Source organism: Lepus europaeus, chromosome 18 (genome assembly GCF_033115175.1).
Source record: "Lepus europaeus isolate LE1 chromosome 18, mLepTim1.pri, whole genome shotgun sequence".
NCBI lineage: Eukaryota > Metazoa > Chordata > Mammalia > Lagomorpha > Leporidae > Lepus > Lepus europaeus.
In genome coordinates this window covers 52,023,639-52,047,938 of record NC_084844.1, presented here as the reverse complement: position 1 = coordinate 52,047,938, position 24,300 = coordinate 52,023,639, and the positions used below count along the sequence as shown (strand labels likewise).

At 55.7% G+C, this 24,300-nt stretch overlaps 1 protein-coding gene across 2 annotated transcripts; it reads right to left on the bottom strand.

The window, feature by feature from the left end:
• Positions 1–223: 223 nt before the first annotated feature.
• ALOX15B (arachidonate 15-lipoxygenase type B) lies at positions 224–7,662 on the bottom strand. Of its 2 annotated transcripts, XM_062216334.1 has the most exons (13): positions 7,516–7,662; positions 7,204–7,429; positions 6,877–6,958; positions 4,685–4,807; positions 4,367–4,470; positions 3,161–3,333; positions 2,778–2,924; positions 2,488–2,691; positions 1,549–1,718; positions 1,279–1,400; positions 1,077–1,177; positions 829–999; positions 224–403 (listed from the first exon to the last, which is right to left on the bottom strand). In XM_062216334.1, the coding sequence occupies exons 1-13, from the start codon at positions 7,660–7,662 to the stop codon at positions 224–226; spliced, it is 1,950 nt and encodes a 649-aa protein (XP_062072318.1). The 2 variants fall into 2 exon arrangements, with proteins under 2 accessions (XP_062072318.1, XP_062072319.1); XM_062216335.1 differs by lacking the exon at positions 1,279–1,400 and having other exon boundaries at positions 1,077–1,178; positions 1,563–1,718.
• Positions 7,663–24,300: the final 16,638 nt, after the last annotated feature.

The window sequence follows — 24,300 nt, the reverse complement described above, 5'->3', positions numbered from 1 at the left end:
AAAACCCTGGCAGGGCGCTGTGGGGCACTTGGAGGCTTGGAGCCCCACGGAGTTCTGTTTTCCATCGGCTTATGGCTTCTTGGCTTTGATTTTGTTTCTCTGGGGGGTGCGGAGTGAGTATAGTGGGGCCTGTTTTTCTAGGGGAGTCTTTTCCCCAGTGTCCGTTAGCCTAGAGCAATGTGGTCAAAGGAGTTTGCCATGAGGGGCTGTGTTCTCTGGGGATTTAGATGGAGACGCTGTTCGCGATGAGTGGCGGGTCCAGGTAGGTGTAGGGCAGCGCCAGGCCCTGGTTCCGCTCCCTGATGTCTCGTGAGATCTGGGCCAGGCGGCTCTGGAAGGCGGCGATGCTGCGCCGCGGGGCCTCCTCCGTGAAGTGCTCATCTGGGTACATGCCCAGGGGCCTCTGGGGACAACCACAAGGGTGGCCAAGGGGCTGCTGAGGTCCCATCGTCTGAGCTGCTGTGACCCTCCCTAGCTGGCTCGGGCCCTTGACCCTCATCCTGGGTGGTGGGGGCGTGCAGACCCGAAGCAGCCTCTGAGACTCACTCACGCCCTCCCCCCAAACAGATCTTCTCCACATACACACTCTGCAGGAAACTCCCGGGAGTTTGAAGTTCAGGGTTTTAAATGAGCAGGATGCCACCCTGCCCTTGCAGCTACGAGCGTCTCTCGCCATCATCTCATCTGGCTGCTTGGCCCTCACGGTGAGACGCCCAAGGCTTGGAAGTCCCCCAGGGAAGGGACCCGTGGCAGGGCTGCATCTGGGGGACACCTCCACGCCCTCCCTGATCTCAGTCCCGCTGGCCTGGCTTCCTGCCCTGGACTCACTCGGACTCCAGGCTCCTTGCTCAGCACCCGGAGGGCAACGGCGACGTCACATGTGGCATTGACTGGCGGGAGGGTGGCTAAGAAGCCCTCAGGTGTCGCATGGCCTTTGGAGGTGGGTGGGGGCAGCTGCATGGTGGGCGGCAGGTTGGGCATCCATGCACAGGAGTCGAACTGAAGCCGGAGGGGGCAGAATGAGGTGGAGGCTCCAGCACCCCGCATCCCACCGCCCCCGCACTGCCCTTCCTCACCTGCCCTGAGCTGATAGAGGAGTGCCTGGCTGAGCAGGTGAATATCACCATGGTGACGTACTGCACCAGGGCTCCCTGGGTCTCCAGTGAGGAGGGTACACCTGCGGGGACAACTGGGCTGGGGCTGGGGCTGCCAGGGTCCTGAGAGCTGCATTGGAGAGACCTGAGGATGGGGCCCAAGGGACAGGGTCCCCGTACATACCTGAGCTCTCCCGGGATAAGAAGCCCTTGGTGAAGACCTCTCTCACCCAGGCCTGGAGCTCCTGGTCATCCTGGACAGATTCATCGCTTGGGTAGTAGATGCTGACTATTTCGGAGACAAAACTGCAAGGTGCACCTGTGTTCAGTCCCCACCTCCAGCCCTGACCAATCTCTGAAGCCCACACTGCCCAGCATCAGTAATACGCAGCCCTCCCCTCACTGTGAGCCCCCCAGGCCCCCCATTTCCCTCCCAGGCTCCCAGCTGCCTCACCGCTCCGTCGCCCCCCAGATCTGCATGCCGTCATCCCGGTAGTAGTAGCCCGGGAGGTCTTCAACTCCTCGGGCTCGGATATCTTCCGGCAGGCACAGGGTGGCATAGCTCAGCTGCTCCATATTCCTCTGTATCAGTTCAGAGAAGCCTCCAATGCCGAGGCCTGTGGACTGGAAGACAGGAGGACAGGGTCCTGGGATTCCAGGCACTTGCTCTAGTGCTTGTGTGGGGAAGATGGGGCCACTCCCACCCCCATGGCCCCCAATTCTTCACGTTGGAGGAATGTCCCACTCCTACCCCAAAGCAGCTCTTACCCTGTCCACGACCTGCCCTGGAGCGATGAGCAGCTCACGGGCCAGTGTGTTGATGTGCAAGGTGTACCGTGTGTGCGGGATCAGCAGCTGCAGGGGCGGGAGATGGCAGCGCTGGTGGAGACCCCAGACCTCCTCCCAGCTCTTTTACTGGCAAAGACTCCAAGGGGCAAGACGGGGCTCCAGGCCCCATGACGGGGGCTGGTCCCACCAACACTGGGTGCACTCCTGCCTCTCTTTCGGCATCAGATTGTTTTGCCAAAGGAGGGGCTGGTTTGCACGAGACCTGTGACCCTCCCAGCTCAGACCTCCTGTGATCGCCTAACCTCTGGGGCCTGGCACTACAGAGCACCTCCCCCAGAGCCCACCCCCGAGTGCCAGGCTCTGGGGGCTGCAGACGGGCAGAGAGAACCAGCTGGGACTGGAGAGCACAGACGAGAGCCTGCCTGCAGGACCCAGGAGCCCGTCTCAGTGAGAGCCAGAAAAGCTGAGCAGCTGTGGACCCCAGGATGGGAAATCCTGCCCCTTCGCATGCCGCAGGCCTGTGGACATCTGGGGGCCCTGGGAAGAGTGCCCAGAAGGGGCATCATGAGGGGCAGGTCTGGGCCCCCCTTGTGGAGCCACTGACCTTGAAGAGCGGGTGGCAGTGGGGCAGCTGGCGCAGCATGGCCAGTGTGAAGACCTCGGGCAGCAGGTGCCCCTGCAGCAGGTGCGTGAGGGCCTCGTGCACGGAGAACTCAGCATTGCGCACCCAGGTCTTGGCCAGCAGCCAGTCCCACTTGTCGTCGCTGGGCAGGAAGATGGGGCTATTGGGCCCAGGGGTCTGGCTGAGCTGAGTGGGGACCAGTGGAGAGGAAGCGGCTGTGAATGCCTGCCAATCACTCTGTGAGACCCTCTCCGCCCCTGCCACACTGAGACCTGGATGGCGAGCGGCACCAAGGGCCCACGCCCCGGGCGCTGGTGTAGCAGGGTCAGGGGCGCTGCAGAGAACTGAGGCCTCCCATTAACGATGTTGGTACGGATGCTGGAGAGGATGCTGTGGTCCACCAAGAACAGGGAGCCCCTCTGCGGGAGGAAAGAGGGGAGCTGGAGGCTGCACCTGGTTTTCTAGAGCCGGGGTGGGGCAGCAGTGGCAGGGAGGGGATTCCAGGCTGGGGGAGGAGTGTGTCTGGGAAGAACATGCACAGTAGGGCCCTAACAACTGTGAGTGCGCCCCTCCCTCTCCCATGGGGTGGGGGTGGGGGGCTCGCATGCCTGATCCTGGACGCCACGTCCCGCCACCTCGCCCCACCTCGTCCCACCTCCAGCTCAGCCTGCAGACTGCTCCCGGGGCCCAGCACGGGGGCCACCATGGCATCGGTGACTGGGAAGTTCTTTGGGAGGTGGCGGCAGCGGCGGATCAGGACAGGGTTGAGGCCGTTCAGGAACTGGGAGGCGAAGAAGGCGTCCTCCTGCCAGTGGTCAAACACGTACTCTGCGGGGGCAGGGGACATGGGGACTGGTCACCTCTGGATTCAAGGTGGTTGCCTTCTGGGCATCCTGTACCTTTCTCGAGCTTCCATCACTGCCCAGTGACCAGACAGCAAACTTTATTTCCCAGCCCGTGGTGCACCTGCCATCCTTCTCCCCCATGGCTCACCAGCCGCAAATGCAACAAATCAGATACCACAGGTAGGCTCGGCCCCGCCCCCTGCCCGTCATCCCCTCAGTGGGGTGTGGCAGAGCCCAGGGACCTCTCTCTTGGTAGCCCCGCCCCTCCCCTTCCCATCAAGCCCCATGGATGCTCCATCTTGGTGCCTCTTGACCCACCTGCCCACCCTGTCTCTACTGCTCTGCCTCGCTGGACCACCACCTTGTGGCTCATGGTCCTGTTTCCACTCCTGCCCTTAACAGCCCCCTCACAGGGCACATCTGGCCATGTTACCACCCGCCAGCCAGCAGTCCGTAGCCTCGCACCGCACTGGGGACAGACTTGCTATGGCCCACACAGTCTTGTACCACTGTGCCCTGTGCCCCCCTCTCCTGCTTCCTCCCCGTGCTCAGCCCACTCAGGCCACAGCAGCATCTTCCATTCCCCTAAAGGTGCCAGGGCCTTTCCCTCCACTGGCCCCTGAGCCTGCAGCCCTCTGTGTCCCCACACCCCATCTTTTGTGCTGTTGAGGCCGCCTCAATTTTGAGGTCTCAGCATAAGTCACCCTCTAGGGAGAGCTCTCCAGTGTCCCCTCCAGGCTTGGGCAGGCCCCCCTTTACCCCTGGAGCCAATGGGTGCATCTCCCCAGTGCAATGAGTGATTTGAGTCCAATCCATAGCCACTGGCCCTGGGAGCACGAGGACTGCACTGCAGCCCAGCATCTGGTGGACAGGAGCTCAATACACGTCTGTTTCCTGGAAGGCCAGGGATCCCTCCAGGCTGCACCAAGCGCATTGGTGCCCGGATTCCCGAGACTCCTGACAGCCACAAGCGGACGTCCCAAGAGGAGGCCACAAGCCCAGCCCGAGCTCCTCACCGATGGCTGGCGTCCTGTGGAAGTTGAATATTCTTCTCATCTCCCTGAGGCTCCTCCAGAGCCCTTTGCGGTCCAGCAGTCCCTTGATCTTCAGCTCTGCCACCCTGCCGGGGGATGCCAGGGCTGGGGAGGGGGCAGGGGGCCCCTGGAGACCCTGCCCCACCAGCCAGCCTCAGCCCTCCTGGCATCTGGACCCAGTTCCCGCTGCTTGGGACCCCACTGCTCTTTGGGAGGTGTTGAGGACAGGAGCCCGGGTAGGGCCGGTATCGCCGAGGGAGGGCAGGCGGAGGGGCGGGGTCGGCAGGAGGCCCCCCTCACACAGAGCCGATGTTCAGGTAGAAGGCAGCGTTCTTGGCTGCAGGGTATTTGAGGTTGAGGTCCAGGTCTTTCACGGTTGCCTCGTTGAGGCAGTGAGGCCAGCCAGGGAGGTAAGTCTTCCAGCTGAAAGGCAGAGCGGCGGCAGGTCAGAGGGAGCCCCTGGACGGGGGCAGAGGGAACAGCGGGCCCTGTGGGAGCCAGGGCCAGCCACCCTTCCTGGGATCTGCTCTGGCCTGCCTGAGGAGTGGCCCTGTTCCCGCAGGGAGACTTTTCCCCCTGGGCGTGGCTGGCTAATCCAGGGTTAAGCCCCCAAACAGAGCTGAGCCAATCAGAGTCCTTCCAGGGAATCTGAGATTGGGCCCGAGCCAGGGACCCTTAGCTTTGGCTGAGACCATTTTCCACGGTGCAGACGGGGAGCTGAGAAAGCCTGTACTGCAGAGAGAGGGAGAGAAAGAGCGAGAAAGAGAGAGAAGCAAGAGTCACCTTGGTTCCTGGTCTTCACTCCCTGCCCACACTCCTATAAGTGCCTCTGTGTCCTGCCAACACCCCCCCCCCCCTTTTTTTTTTCTATCTGCTAGTTGGGATTGGGTTTTGTTCTTGCAAGCACAGAATTCCTGACCACCGAAGGCCGTCGTGCTGCGGGGAGGCTGATCTGGGGAGGGGGCTGTAGCAGGCGGCCCAGCTCGCTGCCATCTCATTCCCCAGCCTAAGGCATCCCTAAACCCCACTGGGAAGCAAGCCCACAGCTAAAGACCTTGGAGCGCAACAGCAAAATCGCTTCCCCCACCAGCTCTCCTCTTATTCACTCATTCTTTGGTTCCTTCAATAACTGCTCTAGGGTTTGAGCTTTGAACTTCAAAGAACAATTTGCACTTAGAGAACACTGCCACCAGGTGGTGGCCAAACCCCACTACTCAAACTTCTGTGTGCTTTCAGGTTCACCCAGGGACCTTTTTAAAATGCAGATTCTGATTTAGTAGGCCACGGGCGGGCCCCAGAGCCTGTTTTTCCAACAGTTCCCAGGAGGGGCTGAAGCTGTGCCTCTGACGCCCACTTGGGTACTGAGGGCTGGGACAGGTGGAGTTCGCTGTTGACAGCAGTAACAGCATGTATTTAGGCACTAGCTCCATTCGTACCATTTTCTCAGTGTTTCTACCTAATAATGCAAATAGGATAGATTTCTTTTGCGGAAGGAAATAAGAAAATGAGGGAAGAGAGGGAAGGCTTTGACCTAGTGATAGACACCGGCATCGCTCGCATATCGGGGTGCCTGGGTTGGAGTCCTGCCCCAGCATCTCAAGTCCTTGGGTCCCTGCTACCCATGTAGAAGCCCTGGATGGAGTTCAAGCCCCGGCCAGCACCACTGTAGGCATCTGGGATGGACACTGCTTGTCTTTCTGTCTCTCTGCCTCTCAAATAAAATAAATATATTTTTAAAGAAAAGAAGGATTGCTGAAATTAATGACTTGCCCAAGGCCTCACAGCTCTTTGGCCCTGGATCTCCATGGATACAGCAGACCTCAACATTGGGCCACCCCCGCCCCCCCTGGGGTGGAGGGGGTGTTGCTGGCAGATCTGGCTCAGTGGTTCTCTTGAGGGTATAATTCATGACACCTGTAGAATCATCAGGAACCAAGTGAGCCTGTGTCCGCTGTGTCCCCAGAGACCCACAGCAAACACCTCTAGCCCAGGCTGCAGACAGCAGCCAAAGTGAAGATCAGGATCTTCGGCATGTAGGCACCAGAGAACAATTCTGGGTTTTCTGCTTCCTTTGCAGCCCTCCTGAGGCCACCTCTGCTGTCTGGCCTCCAGGGCTGAAACCAGGACAGAGGAAGAGCCCCCATCCCCATCCTTGGCACTGTCGCCCTGGAAGGCGAATGGGGGTGGGGGGGCTGGGTGGTATATTTCTTATCTGGAGGACACAGCCAGTGGACCTGTGAAAACGCCCCAGGGCAAGGAAGCGCCAGCCAGGGTAAGGCTCTCAGAGCAGGGGTTTTCAAACCTTAAGGGCCCCGGGGGGCCTAGGACAAAACCTGCTCCGCCCACCCCCAAAGCCCCTCCCAGGTATGATTGTGTAGGTCCCAGGGGCCTGAAAGTTTGCATTTCATAGGAGGGCTTGGGTGCTGGGCTCTAGTCTGTGCCATCACAGGCGTCCCCCCCTCCCCCCGCCCCAGCAGCGGCCCCCTCCTCACCCGTACGCCTCGCGCCGGGCCTGCAGCTCCTCCTGCCGCTGCTGCCGAAGCGCGGGGTGCTGGTCGGCCCGTGAGACTTTGGCTGCGGGAGGACCGGAGTGCGTGAGAGGGAAAAGGAGAAGCCCTCGATCTCTAGTGCCAGCCACCCTCCGTGGGCTAAAGCCTCCCACCAGGTCCTCTCGCCCCAAGTGCAATTTCCCTCTAGTAGGGCTGCTTCCCACCATCCCCTCCCCCGTCCCTCTCCGCTGCCCCCTTCCCCGTGGCCGCACCTGCTAACCTCTCCACACTCCCCGTGGCCCTCTCCCCAGCACCAGCCCCGGCCCTCACCTGCCCCTTCCCGCAGCGCCAGGCTACTCGGTGCCTCCAGCCACTGGTAGCAGGGAAAGTGCAGCGGGGCACCCCCCGGCGGCGTGAGCTGGACCCAGCGGCAGAACCAGGCGTCGGCGGCCGCCGCCAGGCGGAGCGGGCGGGACAGCGCCGGGGGCGCCAGGTGCAGGCGCAGCAGCAGCACCGGGCCCACGTCCTGGGGCAGCGTCACCTCGAAGTTCTCCTCCTGGGGGGAGGGTCAGCTTGCGGGAGGGCCGCCCCTCCTATCCAGCCCTCCCCCTCCAACCCTGCCCACCCCCTCCACGCACTCACAGCACCCGCGGTGAACTCCTTGCCGAAATGGTCCAGGGGCAGTGGGGGGCTCTCCCCCAGGGTCCCCACGATGCTGATGGACACTTTGTCCCACGTGCCAGCCCCGAAGGCCTTTCCGGTGGAAACCCTCACTGTGAACTTGGCCATGGTGCCAGCCTGAGTCTGGCCCTGTGGAGTGTGACTGCAGAGCCTTATGGCTGGCTCTCGGGGGACACGCCCCGCCCCGTCCCGCCCCAACAGGCCCTGTTCAGGCCAGGCTGGTTGTTACCACTGCCCCCGAGTGCCCCGGATTGGTGGGGGTGGGGGAGGAGTGAGAGACTGGAGAGGGGATAGGGAGGATGTTGGTGCAGGGTGAGGGATGCTGGTGCGTGGGGGGTGGGGATGGGAGGAGTTAGAGTCGTCTAGGGACACAGACTGACTGGAACTGCTGAGGTCTGGGGAACAGCATCTTTGAGCCAAGGTTCTGGGAAGAGAGCCAGGATTGGGACCCAGTAGGTACCCAGATTATACGTGAGCCCTGCCTCTTTTGTTTATTTTATTTTTTTAAAGACATGTTTATTTATTTGAAAGTCAGTTACAGAAAGAGAGAGAGAGAGCTTCCATCTGCTGGTTCACCCCCCAGATGGTCACAACAGCCAGGGCTGGGCCAGGCCAAAGCCAGGAGCTTCTTCTGGGTCTCCCACGTGGGTGCAGGGGCCCAAGCACTTGGGGGACAGCGGCTGTCCCAAGCACATTAGCAAGGAGCTGGATGGGATGGGAAGCAGGTGGGGCTCATATGCACTGCTGGTGTTGCAGGCGGCCGCTTAACCCGCTGCACCACAACGCCAGCCTTTATTCTTTTTTTCCTTAAAACTGGTCAGCATCACCTCCCACTCCCTACTGCTCTTCTTGGACTATTCACATGATTTTATTTCATTTAAGAACTAATTCTGAGACCCACCTGTGTAATGTGTTCGGTGCTGTGAATCCAGACCAAGGGAAGACCCCCGTGTTGGCTGTCATGGAGATTAAAAATCAAATGCGAAGAGAAGTCAATGAGGAAATGAATACTGCATTGAACAGTTTCAGATACCCAGGAGCACTGATGGAAGTCACACAAGCTGGCATGAGGGTGGGGGGGCTGGGGAGATAGCCTGGGATCCCAGAGAGGGGACGCCTGGGGAAGGCTTGTGTGCAGAGGGAGCTGTGTGTGCCAGAGCTCACACAGGTGAGCAGGAGGTCGGCTTGCTGGAGAATTGAAGGCGGTAGTGCCGTGAAGGAGACAGATGGCAAGGGGAACTGAGAGGTTTTGGCGTGGGGGTGTGTGTGTGACAGATGTGGAGGCTTGGATCTGGAACCGCAACAGCCAAGAGGAAAAGCCTCACCTGGCACAGAGCTCGGGCTGGAGCGTCTAGCCCACAGGTGCGCTGAGTCACAGGTCGGAAGGAAGAGAAGGGGGAACAGGCTGGGCCCCGAGGCCTTCCAAGGCTTGGCAGTTGCCCAAGGCAGGCAGAAGCAGACAATGCAAGGTGGGGGAAAAAAACCAGGGAGGGATGGGTCAATCGTGTTCCGTGTTGCTACGAGGCTGGACGAGAGGGAGGCAAAGAAGTGACCTCTGGATCTGCCAACAAGCTCGTGGAGTATGTGCTGCCCACTGAGCAACACGACCCAGAGGATCAACCCAGTTCTGTGCAAGCAAGGAGGGCACAAGACGGAGTCCCGCTGTCAGCCTGGCAACCTTGCCTGGAGCAGATGTGCGAGGGGGGTGCAGTCAGAGTGGCCGATGGACTTCCAGCCACACACACACACACCTCGTCCCTGGCTGGACTCTGTGGGAATGCCTGCTTGCAGCTCTTCAGGGGACAGAGGTAGCAGCAGAGCTGCAGGATGGCGTGCGAAGCCTCTGCTTAAGTGTTTGAGGAGTCACCGTACTGTTATCCACAGCGGTGACGCCATTGTCCTTTCCCACCGGCAGGGCACAAGGGGTCGGCCTTGTCTGCGTGCTCACCGCGTTGTTTATCTGATGATAGCCTTTCTTAATTAAGTGGTATCTCATTGTGGCTTTGACTTTCGTTTCTCTAGTGATTAGCAATGTCACGTATACATGTGTTTATTGGCTGTTTGCATATTCGTCTTGTAGCAATGCCCGTTAATATCCTTTGCCCAAATCAGTCATCCTTAATTATTATCCCTTGCCTGGGCAAATTTTAGGTTTATCATGTGAATCATAGATGAGAGTAATTCACATATGGAATTTGCATCTAGGACACATTTACATATGCAATTTGCATAAGGCAAAGCTTTAAATATTTTTTTGGTTGTAGGTCACTCTCATAATACATATCAGTATCACACGCATCTGTGTGCCCAAATGCAATGAGTCTAGGAAACACTGGTGATGCTTTATAGCTTCTTTTTTTTTTTTTTTTTTTTTTTTTGACAGGCAGAGTGGATAGTGAGAGAGAGAGACAGAGAGAAAGGTCTTCCTTTTTGCCATTGGTTCACCCTCCAATGGCCGCTGCGGCTGGCGCATCGCGCTGAATCGAAGCCAGGAGCCAGGTGCTTCCCCTGGTCTCCCATGGGGTGCAGGGCCCAAGCACTTGGGCCATCCTCCACTGCACTCCCAGGCCACAGCAGAGAGCTGACCTGGAAGAGGGGCAACCAGGACAGAATCTGGCGCCCCAACCGGGACTAGAACCCGGTGTGCCGGTGCTGCAAGGTGGAGGATTAGCCTATTGAGCCGCGGCGCTGGCTTATAGCTTCTTTTTTTTTTTTTTTTAAGAAAGTGTTTTTGTTTTATTTATTTGAAAACCAGTGTCAGAGAGGGAGAGATAGAGAGAGACATCTTCCATCTGCTGGCTCCTTCCCCAGATGGCTGCAAGAACCAGGCTCGGGCCAGGCTGTAACCAGGAGCTTGGAGCTCCATCCAGGTCTCCCTTGTGAGTAGCAGGGCCCCAAGCCATCCTCCACTGCTTTCCCAGGCGCATTAGCAGGGAGCTGGGTTGGAAACAGGCCCTTCAGTGTGAGATGCTGGCATCCCAGGCGGTAGCTTAACCAGCTGCGCCGCAACGCTGACACCTTATGGTTTCTCCAACCTAAAATCCAGCCCTCCTGCTTGTGAGAGCAGGAGCAGTGGGTGGGGTTGAGACTGTGGCTGCTCCTGGGGGTGAATCCTGGTGGTTTTGCCCTCCCTGCCTGTCACTCTTCCTGGCAATACAGTGCACACCAGTAAGGGCTGTGGTGTTGTTCCAACTGGCTTGGGCATGTCCTTTGCTTAAGGATTCCTGGATGATAATAAAGGCCTAAAAGCAGCCTCTTTAAACGCCCCTGGCAAGGCACGGAGGAGGCCAGGGGCTGACAGTGCTGCTGGACACGGTGCTCAAGAGGCCGACTCCATGGCACCCGGAGTGTGGTTCCTTTCAAAGCGTCAGGAGCTCAGAGCAAATGCCGTGACCACAAAATCACAGAACAAAAGCAGAGACACTTTCCTCGGGACTCTCAACCTATAAAAATGAATCTCTTTCTTAATCACCTAAAATCATAGGTATGAGCACAAACTGTAAAACTGGAGAGACCTGAAGATGCTTGCACAGAAAGAGATTAACTTGCCTTGCATTAAAAAAAAAAAGTTTTTAAAAACCAAACTAGGGGGTGGAGGGGCACAGCGCTGTGGCATAGTGGGTAAAGCCGCCACCTGCAGCGCTGGCATCCCATATGGGCGCTGCTTTAGTCCCAGCTGCTCCACTTCCAATCCAGTTCTCTGCCATGGCCTGGGAAAGCAGGAGAAGATGGCCCAAGTCCTTGGGCCCCTGCACCCGAGTGAGAGACCCAGAAGAAGCTCCTGGCTCCTGGCTTCAGATCAGCTCAGCTCCAGCCATTGCGGCCATCTGGGGAGTGAACCAACAGATGGAAGACTCTCTCTCTCTCTCTCTCTCTCTCCCTCTCTCTCTCTGCCTCTCTGTAACTCTGCCTTTCAAACAAATAAATAAATCTTAAAAAAAAATACCCTAGTGTCATTTTTTTTTTTTAAACAGGCAGAGTGGACAGTGAGAGAGAGACAGAGACAGAGAGAAAGGTCTTCCTTTGCTGTTGGTTCACCCTCCAATGGCCGCTGCGGCCGGTGCACCGCGCTGATCCGAAGGCAGAAGCCAGGTGCTTCTCCTGGTCTCCCATGCAGGTGTAGGGCCCAAGCACTTGGGCCGTCCTCCACTGCACTTCCGGGCCATAGCAGAGAGCTGGCCTGGAAGAGGGGCAACCGGGACAGAATCCGGCGCCCTGACTGGGACTAGAACCTGGTGTGCCGGCGCTGCTAGGTGGAGGATTAGCCTGTTGAGCCACGGCGCCGGCCCTAGTGTCATTTTCAAGGTAAGATACGGCTCAGGCCCATGGTGGCTCTGGAATAGGAGGCAGACTGGGGACCTGGGGTAATGGAACTCTTGTGTGGGTAGGCAACACAGGCTCACTAGGGAGAACTTGAGCAAAAAGGAGCATTTATTATGAGAGGAGTCTAAGGAGATAGCCAGGCCACAGGGAGAGCCTGGAGGCAGGGCCTGGAGCACAGCAGGAACTTAGGAATGGCTAGTTGTCCCACTCCTACCCCCACCCCACCCCACCCCGCCGCCCCCACAGCTCCTGTTTTTACCTTCTCTGTCTAAGGCAGGAGATGAGTGTGGGAGCATCTTCATTCCTGGTCTAAGCACCCAGCCAAGTGTCGGCACTGCCAGCTGGGACCAGGAACCCACCCCTGGGTGCAGCCGCTGTGTCAAGTGGGGAGGACTCCTGCAAGACGCCAGGCTGGCTGTGTGCTTCCCACCATGCTGGCACTGATGCGCCTCGGGGAGGTGTGACTTCTCAGAAGTGGGGAGGAGAGCGTGCCCAGGCAGCGGTAAACCCCGAGGTAGCTCATGCTTCTCACAGGAAGTAGCTAATGTGCTAGTTAGTGTCCAGGATGCCTCACCTGAAATGCTCCTGCCACCCTGTCTTGTCCCCAGAAGGCCCTGGTGGAGCCCCCGCATTGGGCTGCAGAGCCACACTAGGAAAGTCACGTGCACACTCTGAGGACCGTCAGCCAGCACTGAGAGAGATGCTCTGGCTCCCCTAGGCTGTTATGTAACGAATGGCAGCCTCTGCCAGCTCTGGCTGGCGTTCAGGGCGTGTTTTTTTTTTTTTTTTTAAGATTTATTTATTTATTTTTAAAGATTTTATATTTATTTTACTTGAAAATCAGAGTTACACAGAAAGAGAAGGAGAGGCAGAGAGAGAGAGAGAGAGAGGTCTTCCATCCACTGGTTTACTCCCCAGGTGGCTGCAACGGCTGGAGCTGGGCCGATCCAAATCCAGGAGCCAGGAATTTCTTCTAGGTCTCCCACGCAGGTGCAGGGGCCCAAGGACTTGGGCCATCTTCTACTGCTTTCCCAGGCCATAGCAGAGAGCTGGATCGGAAGTGGAGCAGTCAGGTCTTGAACTGGCGCCCATGTGGGATGCCAGTGCTTCAGGCCAGGGCGTTAACCTGCTAAGACACAGCGCTGGCTCCAAGATTCATTCATTCATTTATTTGTCTATTTATTTATTTGAGAGGGAGAGACAGGAAAAGAGAGTGATCTTCTATCCACTGGTTCACTCCCCAAATGGCCACAACATCCTGGGCTGGGCCAGGCTGAAGCCAGGAACCTGGGACTCTATCCAGGTCTTTCACATGGGTGGCAGGGACCCAAGCACTTGGGCCATCTTCTGCTGCATTCCCAGGAGCATTAGCAAGGAGCAGGATTGGAAGTAGAACAGTTGGGGCTTGAACCAGAGCCCATACGGGATGCCAGCATCGCAGGCGGAGGCTTAACCCACTGTGCACAATGACAACCCTACACTGTGAGTGAGGGTCTTCCCTGCTGGGAAGGAAGTAGCCATGGTCTTCCAGCAATGAGTGAACAGGCCCCAGCACTCGATCCACCTTCCCTGAGCGGTGCCTCCCCTGCCCCAGCTCCGTGGCCGCCTCACCCTGGGTGCTGTGCTCTGACTCCCTGAGACCTCAGGGGGCCCTGACACAGAGCGGGCCCTTCCTTGGGGCCTCCACACCCAGGGACTCCAGGCTGCAGGAGGCTAAAGGCCTGGGAGAGCCGGGGCTCTGGGGTGACTCCTCTTCCCCAAGCCCTCTCCCTGCCCCTCCAGTCTCATCCTGCTAATGGTTGACACCTGGCCACCCTCATCCCCAAGGATGCTGGGAAGAAAGCCCTTTATCAGCCTTTTCTCAAATGCCTGCTGGGAACTCTGGCGGTCACGTGGCCTGTCTGAACCTCCCCAGGGTTCCGCTGGGAGGAGACTCAGATGCTCAGTGCGCTTTCTCGGGTCAAGTGCTTAGCGCAGCTTCTAGCTCAGAGCCAGCACCCAGGAAGACAGGGCTTGGAAGATGAGCTCACCTCCCGCTTTACGAGAAAATAGGAACCTCAGGGGAAAGTCCTGGAATCTGCAACTCTCTGGCCCATAAAGCACCTACTCCCAGGCCAAGCCACCCTCTCTAATCCTCTTAGGAGGACTTCTCCTCCTGCAGTCCCGGTAATCCCTCCCGTGCCAGGCTCTGTCCCCCTGGCCCCAGCTCCTGCCTCAGGGTCTCGCTAGTGCTGGCTCCTTGAAGCAGCATGTTCGTTTGGGGGCAGGAATTCTCCCTTCAAAGGGAAGCCAACGTCTCCGCCCACGCTGCCCCCTCTCTGGCTCCTGCAGGAACATGTTCGGCTCCTGGCCTTTTCTGGGAGACTTCGACCCCTAGCAGGTCCAGTCTGTGGGACAAGCTCTGGTCTGGGGACAGCCGAGGTGTGCAGGCCCTGCCCCAGGGACACAGGAATTCATCCACGCAGAGCCGGGGCCTGGGCCTGTTCTCCGAGAGCCAGGAAGGCTTCTGCCACTTGGTGGCAGTGTACAGGATGAAGCGGGGTTCAGGGCTGGTAGAGCCTCACACCGCAGACCTCTAACGCCAGCCCTGCAAGTGGACTCCAGGCGAAGCCACCACCTGGCTCCCAGCCCACACAGAGAGGGTGACCAGAGCTCTGGTGCCCACCCGACCTGAGATAAAGGCTCAGCCTTGGTGTGTGTGGGGGGGTGACCCAGGCACTGCCAATGACACACAGGAGAACCCACGCAGCCCTAGGTGAGGCAGAGTAGGTGGGAGGGACAGGGGTGTTCTGGCTGAGGCCCAGGGCTGAGGAGGTGTCATGAGAGCCCAGAGAGGCCCAGGAGACAACGGGCAGGCGGCCAGTGACAAAGGGTGGTCACCGTCATCTAGGTGCTGGGCTTGCTGGTTTGGGGGAGGAGACGGAGAAGAGAAAGCCATTTGTTGAATCTGCAGTCATGAGCACAGTTTTGGGAAAGAAGCCATCTGCAAGTCATCTAAACAATTATTGATTTTCATTTTATTTGAAAGGGAGGGAGACAGAGAGAGAGAGAGAGAGAGAGAGGGAGATTCCACCCATTGGTTCATTCCCAAAAGGCCCACTACAGTTTTGGGCTAAGCCAAAGTCATCGCTATCACCATTGCGGTTGCCATCGCCCCCCGCCCCAAGTGTGTATTAGCAGGAAGCTGGAATCAGCCGGAGGAGTAGGGACTCAAACCCGGGCACTGGGATGTGAGGTGTGGGTGTTCCCAATGACGTCTTACCTGCTACAAAGAATGCCTGCCCCACATTTTTAAGCTGGTGGACCAACATCTCATCACAATGAAGACGTCACCAGGGGTGAGGAACAGAAGTTCTCGTGTGTGGCATTAAAGGAATGGTGCGTGGCGATAGCCCACACTGGCTGGCACAAGCCCATTCGTGAAAGGCAGAGAACTGCCCCTCAGTACCCCCGGGGAATTCAGCCCGAACTCCCTGGGCATGACAAACTCCGAGGGCTCCCAGATTCTTTCTATAAAATACCACTGGAGAACCTCCGCGGCCCTCCCGTGAATTCCAGTCGTCTCTGGATTACTTGTAAGACCTCACAGAGCGTAAATGTTGCTGTACTGGATCGCGGAGGGAACCAGGACAGGGAAAAAGGCCGTGTGCGTTCAGAGCTCGCGCCGCCGACCTAGGCTTAGCCACACGCCCCCTCGGCGGCAGCCGGGTAATAGCATTTCCCCAGATACTGTTGATCTGCGGTTGGCTGGATCAGAAGGGCCACTGTCCTTCAGTTCTGTGCAATAAGGTGTTGTCGTGAAGCCTGTCCATGGCCGCAGAATTAGCACCAACATCCATGGCTGAAACCATCAGGTATGAAGTGGTCCCCATCTCAGAAAGAGAAAACCCGCGGGCATTGCCAGCTGCCATTCCCTAGGGGCTTCTGAGACTTTGTGGAACCCGCCCTGCCATCGCCTGTCCTCCGGCAGCCCAGCCCCCCGGGACCCAGGAGGTGAGGGAGGGGAGTAGGGGTGGGCGGGAGGCAGTGTCTGGGCTAAGGGCTGCCTTTCCTCCATGCCGTGGGGAAGACCGCTGATCCAGGAAGGAGAAGCCCTCCAGGGCGGGAGTGGGGGCCCCGTGCAGAGGACCTGGGAAGAAGCTGTGGAAGCCCCAGTCCAGCCCCCGTGGGTCTCCCAGAGAGCACTGGGGGAGACGCCCACTGCCAGGCTGCGGAGACACACCTGCTGCCCTCCGAGGGGTCCTTGGGGATGAAGAGGTGCGAGTGGCATTGAACTTCAGTCGGGGGGAGCCACACGTTGTGGGGACCCCAAACCTACCCAAGTTTAAGACAACCTTGAAGAAAAAAAATTATCTAGACCCAGGGGTTTGCATCCATGGCTTCTGCTGAGCTTGGACTGAAAGATTTTTTTTTTTTTTTTTTTTTTGGAACTGTCTGGGGTTTTTTTTGCATGGTCTGTACTGACCATGCGCAGGCTTTTTCTTGTCATGGTTCCTCAGCAACAAGGCGTTAGCAGCTCCACGGCGCTAGGTATTGTAAGTAGGGAACTTGTATCCCCATAATTTTGGCGGGTGAGGTCCAGAACCGATCTCCCCCCCATACTGAGGGAGGACCCCACAAAACCAGGTGAGGGGCTGGGGCAGGGGCCTGGGCAGGGGCAGGGCTGTGAGGTCTCCACTTCCTTGGCTTTGCAAGGAGGCCCCTCAGAGGCAGCTGAGCCAAAGCCAGACCAGGAAATCGCCCCAGCCACGACTCAGCAGTTAAGCTTGCATGTGTCAATCACTCTGGAGAGGGCGGGGCAGGGATCCAAGGATTATGCAACGCCCCCCCCCACCTCCCTCCTTCCCTGACCAAGCAGGGGTGGTGGTGGGGAAAGGGGCAGCCAGGACCACCCAGCTCAGGTCTCCGATGGGGGGCGCTGGGAGCAGACATTCCAAGTGGGTAGGGTGGGGTAGGTCCCGTGTTTTCAAGCGGACTCAACTTTTTATAACCTGTAAAAATTTTAAAATTTTTATTTTTTTGAGAGGGGGGAGAGAGAGAGAGAGAGGAGTGAGAGAGAGAATCTCCCAACTGCTGATTGACTCCCCAGGTGCCTGCAGCAGCCATGGCTGGGCCAGGCCAGAGTGGGAAGCTGTGATTCTTTCTAGAGCCCCCCTGTGACCGGCAGGGACCCAAGGACTTGAGCTGTCATCACTGCTTCCCAGTGTTGTACTGAGCGAGTGCAAACAGAGGAGCCCCACACGTGGATAAAAGGTGACGGCCCTTTATTGCCTGTGGTGGAGAGTGGGCTCATGCCCTAAAGAGTTCTCAACCCCGAAGCCCAAAGCAACAGGGTTTATAAAGGCAGAGACCACCAAATCGGGAGGAGAATACATGGTTGCTAGGATCAGGGGGGAATACATGGTTACTGGGGTCAAGCTGAACTAAGACCTATGGGAAACTAATATCAGTTACATTCTTGGCAATACCAGCTACAATCTTATCAATATGAATTATAATCTTGACATTAACCCAGGCATTGGTTTAAATCATACGTGGGACATAGACAAATTACAGTTTCATCATTAACCCAGGTGCAGCCTATCCACTTCCCAGCTTGAGCAATCATGCTGGGGGTTTCTATGCTCTGCCAAGCGTGATGCAGGCCGCCAGGTGTGATGTAGTGAACTGCTATTGTCCGAGTGCTTTAGGTCGTAGTCTCAGACCAGAGTCTCATGGTGGGGGCGGGTGCTTTCTCAAGATGGAGTCTCAGGTGCTCCAAAATGGAGTCCCTACTGTCAAGGTGCTACCTCATTCCCCCGCTTCGTGTTTTGACAATAATGAAACCCTTGATTCAGCCTTGTATCAGGAAGGCTATTTAGGGCAGAGTAATGGGTATGTATATACATGGGTTTAACAGAAGCTGTACTTTGTCTAATGAAATTTAGTAACTGGTTAAGAATGTAGGGGCTTTCAATCCGGACAACCCCTGGAACCTGTTAAACGCTGGCTTTATCTATTTGTAGAGCCATACCAAAGTACTGAATACAATAAAGGTAGGAAAAAGAAGTCCTTTGAAACCTAAAAGAGGACACATTAAAACACAGAACAAACAATGTTTTAATTTTTATGAGCAGTAAATCTGATTTTTAGCATTTAGAGGAAAATACAAAACTGTGAATGACAAAGGGCTTTAAATAGCCATGCTTAAAATTATAAAATGTATTAACCCACAGGAAGAGCACTTGTTTACTCCACACAGTATTTTAGAAAGTACCTGCAAGACTTTATTAAACATGTGTCCCTTTTTAGTCCTCTGGCCTTTTTTCATTCAGACAACCATTGTGACTAATAACACAGCAAAATTATCAGACTTTTGGACATTTGTATGAGTAGCATTGATATAGACCAGATTTTATCAGTGTTACAAAGTGATCATTTAAATGTTTTAGGATGAGTATATATTTAACCAAACCATAATTCTTTTAATAAAAACATAGCTGTTTTTAAACAATCAGAATTTAAAGAGAGACAGATAACATCAGTAGGATACAAAATTGATGTTTCATTGTCACTAAAATGGGAAATAAATTCCTTAAATACAAGTTAGCACATGGAGTCATCCCATGACTTGGATCAATTTTAACAGAGTCAGAACTAGGAAAGAGAAGAGATCTTACTGGATCCGGCTAGAAAAATGATAGAGTCAGCAATTAAATAAAAACTATTAAAAGGAGATGTTGTAGTTTTTAAACAGATTTTAAAGACTATTTAAAAATGCTTACTAAAGGCCGGCGCCGTGGCTTAACAGACTAATCCTCCGCCTTGTGGTGCTGGCACACCGAGTTCTAGTCCCGGTTGGGGCGCCGGATTCTGTCCAGGTTGCCCCTCTTCCAGTCCAGCTCTCTGCTATGGCCCAGGAAGGCAGTGGAGGATGGCCCAAGTGCTTGGGCCCTGCACCTGCATGGGAGACCAGGAGAAGCACCTGGCTCCTGGCTTCGGATCGGCAGCAGTGCTCCAGCCATAGCGGCCATTTGGGGAGTGAACCAACGGAAAAAGGAAGACTTTTCTGTCTCTCTCTCATTGTCTAACTCTGTCAAAAGAAATTTTTTTTTTTTTTTGACAGGCAGAGTGGATAGTGAGAGAGAGAGAGAGAGAGAGAGAGAGAGAGAGAGAAAGGTCTTCCTTTTTGCCGTTGGTTCACCCTCCAATGGCCGCTGTGGCCGGCGCATCTCGCTGATCCGAAGCCAGGAGCCAGGTGCTTCTCCTGGTCTCCCATGGGGTGCAGGTCCCAAGCACTTGGGCCATCCTCCACTGCCTTCCTGGGCCTCAGCAGAGAGCTGGCCTGGAAGAGGAGCAACTGGGACTGGAAAGGAGCAAGTGGGACAGAACCGGTGCCCCGACCGGGACTAGAACCCGGGGTGCCAGTGCCGCAGGCAGAAGATTAGCCAAGTGAGCCACGGCGCCGGCTGTGGGGAAATTAGATACACGAGGCAATTCAAAGATGGTGCCCAGAAGAAGTAAGGTGGACGGAACACAAAGTTGTTTACCACCAAAGCTGACTGGCTGCGCAGCATCAGGGGAAGTGACGACAACTGATGACGAGTGTATAGACATAGGGCTAGTCCTATAAAAATCGCCCTGTAAAATGATTTTATTTATTTATTTATTTTTTTTATTTTTTGACAGGCAGAGTGGACAGTGAGAGAGAGGGAGACAGAGAGAAAGGTCTTCCTTTTTGCCATTGGTTCACCCTCCAATGGCCGCCATGGCTGGCGCACTGCATTGATCAGATGGCAGGAGCCAGGTGCTTATCCTGGTCTCCCATGGGGTGCAGGGCCCAAGCACTTGGGCCATCCTCCACTGCACTCCCTGGCCACAGCAGAGAGCTGGCCTGGAAGAGGGAAAACCGGGACAAAATCCGGTGCCCCAACCGGGACTAGAACCCAGTGTGCCGGTGCCACAAGGTGGACGATTAGCCTAGTGAGCCGTGGCACTGGCCAAATTGATCTTTTAAGTGGTTGGTTGGTCCTCGGGCCCTGCCCCAATGACGCTGCAGTTTTGTGCTTTAAAAGGCTTTGCTACAGGAGCAATAAATGAGTCCCTGCTTGATTTGGCTCCCCGCTGTGTCTGCAGGTTTGCGAGGCTGGGAAACGGGCAAGCGGCGCACTTACCTTTCCTCGGGCCCAGTCCATCCTTGTACTGGTGGACTAAGACCCTGCAGCCGGCCACCTCTTTCTACAAATTTAACCTGTTTTTTAAACCTCTTTCTTTCTTAACTTTCCTTACCAAGGACAGTTTTATACTTGTGACCTCCCCCGCCCCCCCCCCCTTTTTTTATTTGACAGATAGAGTTAGACAGTGAGAGAGAGAAAGGCCTTCCTTCCGTTGGTTCATCCCCCAAATGGCCGCCACAGCCGGAGCTACACCAATCCCAAGCCAGGAGCCGTACGCCTCTTCCTGGTCTCCCACGCGGTTACAGGCGCCCAAGCACTTGGGCCATTCTCCACTGCCCTCCCGGGCCACAGCAGAGAGCTGCACTGGAAGAGGAGCAACTGGGACTAGAACCCAGCACCCATATGAGATGCTGGTGCTGCAGGCAGAGGATTAACCTAGTGAGCCACGGTGCCGGCCCCAGTGACCCACGCCCACGCCCCCCCCCCTTTTATCTGCTGATTTCTTTGATTTATATTGAAATAATCCTTTTTAAAAAATCTGTAAATTGAGACATTTTTAAAATAAGATAACACATCAAATTTTAACCTTAGTTACTTTTTTTTAAAAAAAAGATTTATTTATTTGAAAGAGTTAAAGAGAAGGAGAGGCAGAGAGAGAGAGAGTCTTCCATCTGCTGGTTCACTCCCTAATTGGCTGCAATGGCTGGAGTTGCGCTGATCCGAAGCCAGGAGCCAGGAGTTTCTTCCAGGTCTCCCACACGTGTGCAGGGGCCCAAGGACTTGGGCCATCTTCTACTGCTTTCCCAGGTCACAGCAGAGCTGGATCAGAAGTGGAGCAGCCAGGACTCAAACTGACTCTCATATGGGATGCCCTCACAGGCACTCATATGGGATGCCGGCACTGCAGGCGGCAGCTTTACCCACTACACCACAGCGCCGGCCCCTAACCTTAGTTACTTTTAAGCGGTCTTGAATTATTCTTTATATATGGACTCATGAAAACATTTTTGTTAGACACATTTATCTCATTTACCTTTACCCAATTTATATTTAGCAGTTATGCCTCGATGAATTAAGATGCTGGCATTCTATCATACCTTTTTCTGAATTAAGGTCAAAATTACATTTACATGGAATTTTACTGTTTTTATAAAACTCCAGCTAGAAATCAATGACATAAACCAGAGATTGAAAAAAAATCCATGTCAGGGCTGATCACCCATTGTAAAAACCAAGCCACAAAACTTTGGCAAGTTACAAGGCCGTTTTTAAGGCAGAAATTTCTAGATTTAAAAGAGAAAAATTTTGAATACACACTGAAAAGGTGTCCGCTTAGACTGATCAGAGCCCACGCTCAATGGAAGGGACAGAGAGATTCCAGAGACAAGGGAATAAAGGAGACAGGCAGGACAGAGAAAATAATTTACCTCCTGGGATTATGAATGCAGACATTGTATCAGAAAGTGGCCACGAAACAGGAACAGGAGCCAGTGTATCCTGGGAAGGCCTTCTTTAACCAGACCGAGTCTTCCGTCCTAACGCCATTGTGCTCAAACAGAAGGGAGACTGCACTGGCGTCTCGTCAGACCTCCGATACCCAGAAGGCACCCCCAGAAAGCAGGAGTCGACTTACCGGAGGACCTGAGGCTAACTGGTTGGTGAAGAGGTCGAGCCGAGCCTCCCAGGCCAGAGCACCAGCCTGGAAAGATCGGATCGAGGTCTTCCCGGAGGTGGGAGGTGGCCTCCATATCTCTCTGGGGCCTCCAGAATGTTGTACTGAGTGAGTGCACGCGGAGGAGCCCCACACACTGACAAGTTCTGATGGTCCTGGACTGCCGGCTGCAGAGAGTGGGCTCATGCCCCAAAGCCACAGGGTTTATCCAGGCGAAACCCACAAAATCGGGAGGGGAATGCATGGTTACTGGGGTCAAGCTGAACTAAAACCTATGGGAAACTAATATCAGTTACATTCTTGACAATACCAGCTACAATCTTATCAATATGAATTATAATCTTGACATTAACCCAGGCATTGGTTTAAATCATACGTAGGACATAGACAAATTACAGTTTCATCATTAACCCAGGTGCAGCCTATCCACTTCCCAGCTTGAGCAATCATGCTGGGGGTTTCTATGCTCTGCCAAGCGTGATGCAGGCCGCCAGGTGTGATGTAGTGGACTGCTATTGTCCGAGTGCTTTAAATCGTAGTCTCAGACCAGAGTCTCATGGTAGGGGAGGCGAGAGGGGGTGCATTCTCAAGATGGAGTCCCTACCGGCAAGGTGTGACCTCACCGGGGTGCACGTGAGCAGGAAGCTGCAATCTGGGGTGGAGCCAGGACCCAAACCCAGGTACTCCAATGTGCAGTGCCTCAACTGCTGCACTGATGCTCACCCATAGAGGCAACAGAAAAAAAATTATTTACAGGCCGGCGCTGTGATGTAGTGGGTAAAGCTGCTGCCTACAGTGCCGCCATCCCATATGGTCACCGGTTCGAGTCCAGGCTGCTCCACTTCTGATCCAGCTCTCCGCTATGGCCAGGAAAAGCAGCAGAAGATGGCCCAAGTGCTTGGGCCCCTGTACCCGCATAGGAGACCCAGAAGCTTCTGGCTCCTGGCTTCGGATTGGCTCAGCTCCAGCAGTCCTGGCCATGTGGGGAGTGAACCAGCGGATGGAAGACCTTTCTCTCTCTCTCTCTCTCTCTCTCTGCCTCTGTAACTCTTTCAAATAAATAAATAAATATTTTTTTAAAAAATTATTTATTTGAAAGCCAGAGGGAGAAAGAGAGGGAGGGAAGGAGGGAGAGAGAGAAAGGGAGATCTTCCATATATTGGTTCACTCCCCAAGTGGCTACAACAGTCAGGTCTGGACCAAGATGAAGCCAGGAGCTCCCTCCAGGTCTCCCACATGGATGGCAGGGGCTCAAGTACTTGGGCCATCGGTCCCCTGCTTTTCCAGTACATTAGTGAGGAACTGGATCCAAAGTGGAACTGCCAGGACTCGAACTGGCATTTGCAGTATGGAATGCCAGCGTCACAAGCAATGTCTCAACTGCTGGGCCACAACACTGGCCCCCACGGACTCACTTTTGAAGGCAGTGGCTGGAAAATGCACCATATGTCCATGCTCCCACCTCATCAGATCAGCCCCTCTGTGCTCTGATCGCACAGACGTCCACAGGGAGTTTCTATCCCGTTGGCAGGGAAGACTCCAGGACTGTACCTGGGACCCAGGGTTGGAACACCCACACCTGCTTCCTCATCCCAACGTTTGTGCAATGAAAAAGCCAAAGCAGCTGAGGCTCTGCTGGGAGCCTCCACTTTCCCATGTGTGAAATGGGTGTGTGAAGATTTGAAAGGGTGACCCGGGCGCTAACCCCTGACCCTGCTCTCTGGAGCCTGGGCCAAAGATCCTGGTTCAGGGTGGGTGGTGAGCTGCACGCCCCTGGAGGAGGTGACAAATGGCTTTAGCTTGGATGAGGGTTCAGAAGGTGACAGCGCAGCCTGTTCTGCGGGCACGGAGGCTTCCCAGACAGACAGCTGCCTCCACCCATTACCTCTGCTCCCTCCCCCAACCTCCCCGTGGGATGAGGACACCAGGGCTGCCCCGAGCACCACTTCCTGCAATGCCTGAGCTACAGGAGGGCTGAGCAGGGCTCCCCGGGGCGGCTCTTCTCACCGCAGGCCTTCACCTTGCTTTCCGGGTGGGGGCAGCCCCGCCCACCCTCCCTTGGTGGAGTCAGGGCTTTTAGTCACTCCTCCTTCAGCCTCCTCCTCCCTCCCCAGCCTGGCTTTTCCTTTTTTCTTTCCTGTTAAACCAGTCTACCCCCACCCCACCCCATGCTCCCTAATCCTTTGTGTGTGGGGTCGTCTGTCTGGACACTTTTGGCGGAAAACCAAATTCAGTCCAGCTTAAGCAAAGAAAACCATTTGCTGGCCCTGAGACAGCTAGCGCTGGCTGGAGGCCGGGCGAGCACTAAAAGGCTTAACGAGCGGCTGTCAGGACTTAGTCTCTGACCCTTCGCATGCTGCTCCCTGCCTGGCCTGAGGCACCTGCCTGTCCTAGAAGCCTTCCGGGGCCAGCGTCACAGGCCTAACCCCGGACTGGCAGGGGAGGCAGGAATCGGTTTGATCCAGGCCCACAGGGACTGGGAGCGGGGTGCGGATGGTGGCCTCTGTCCAGCAGGGTGGCCCCGCGAGGGATGCAGACGGACGGGTGCTGCTTCAGTTCAGCATTCAGGGACTCTGGCCTGGGACAGAGACAGCT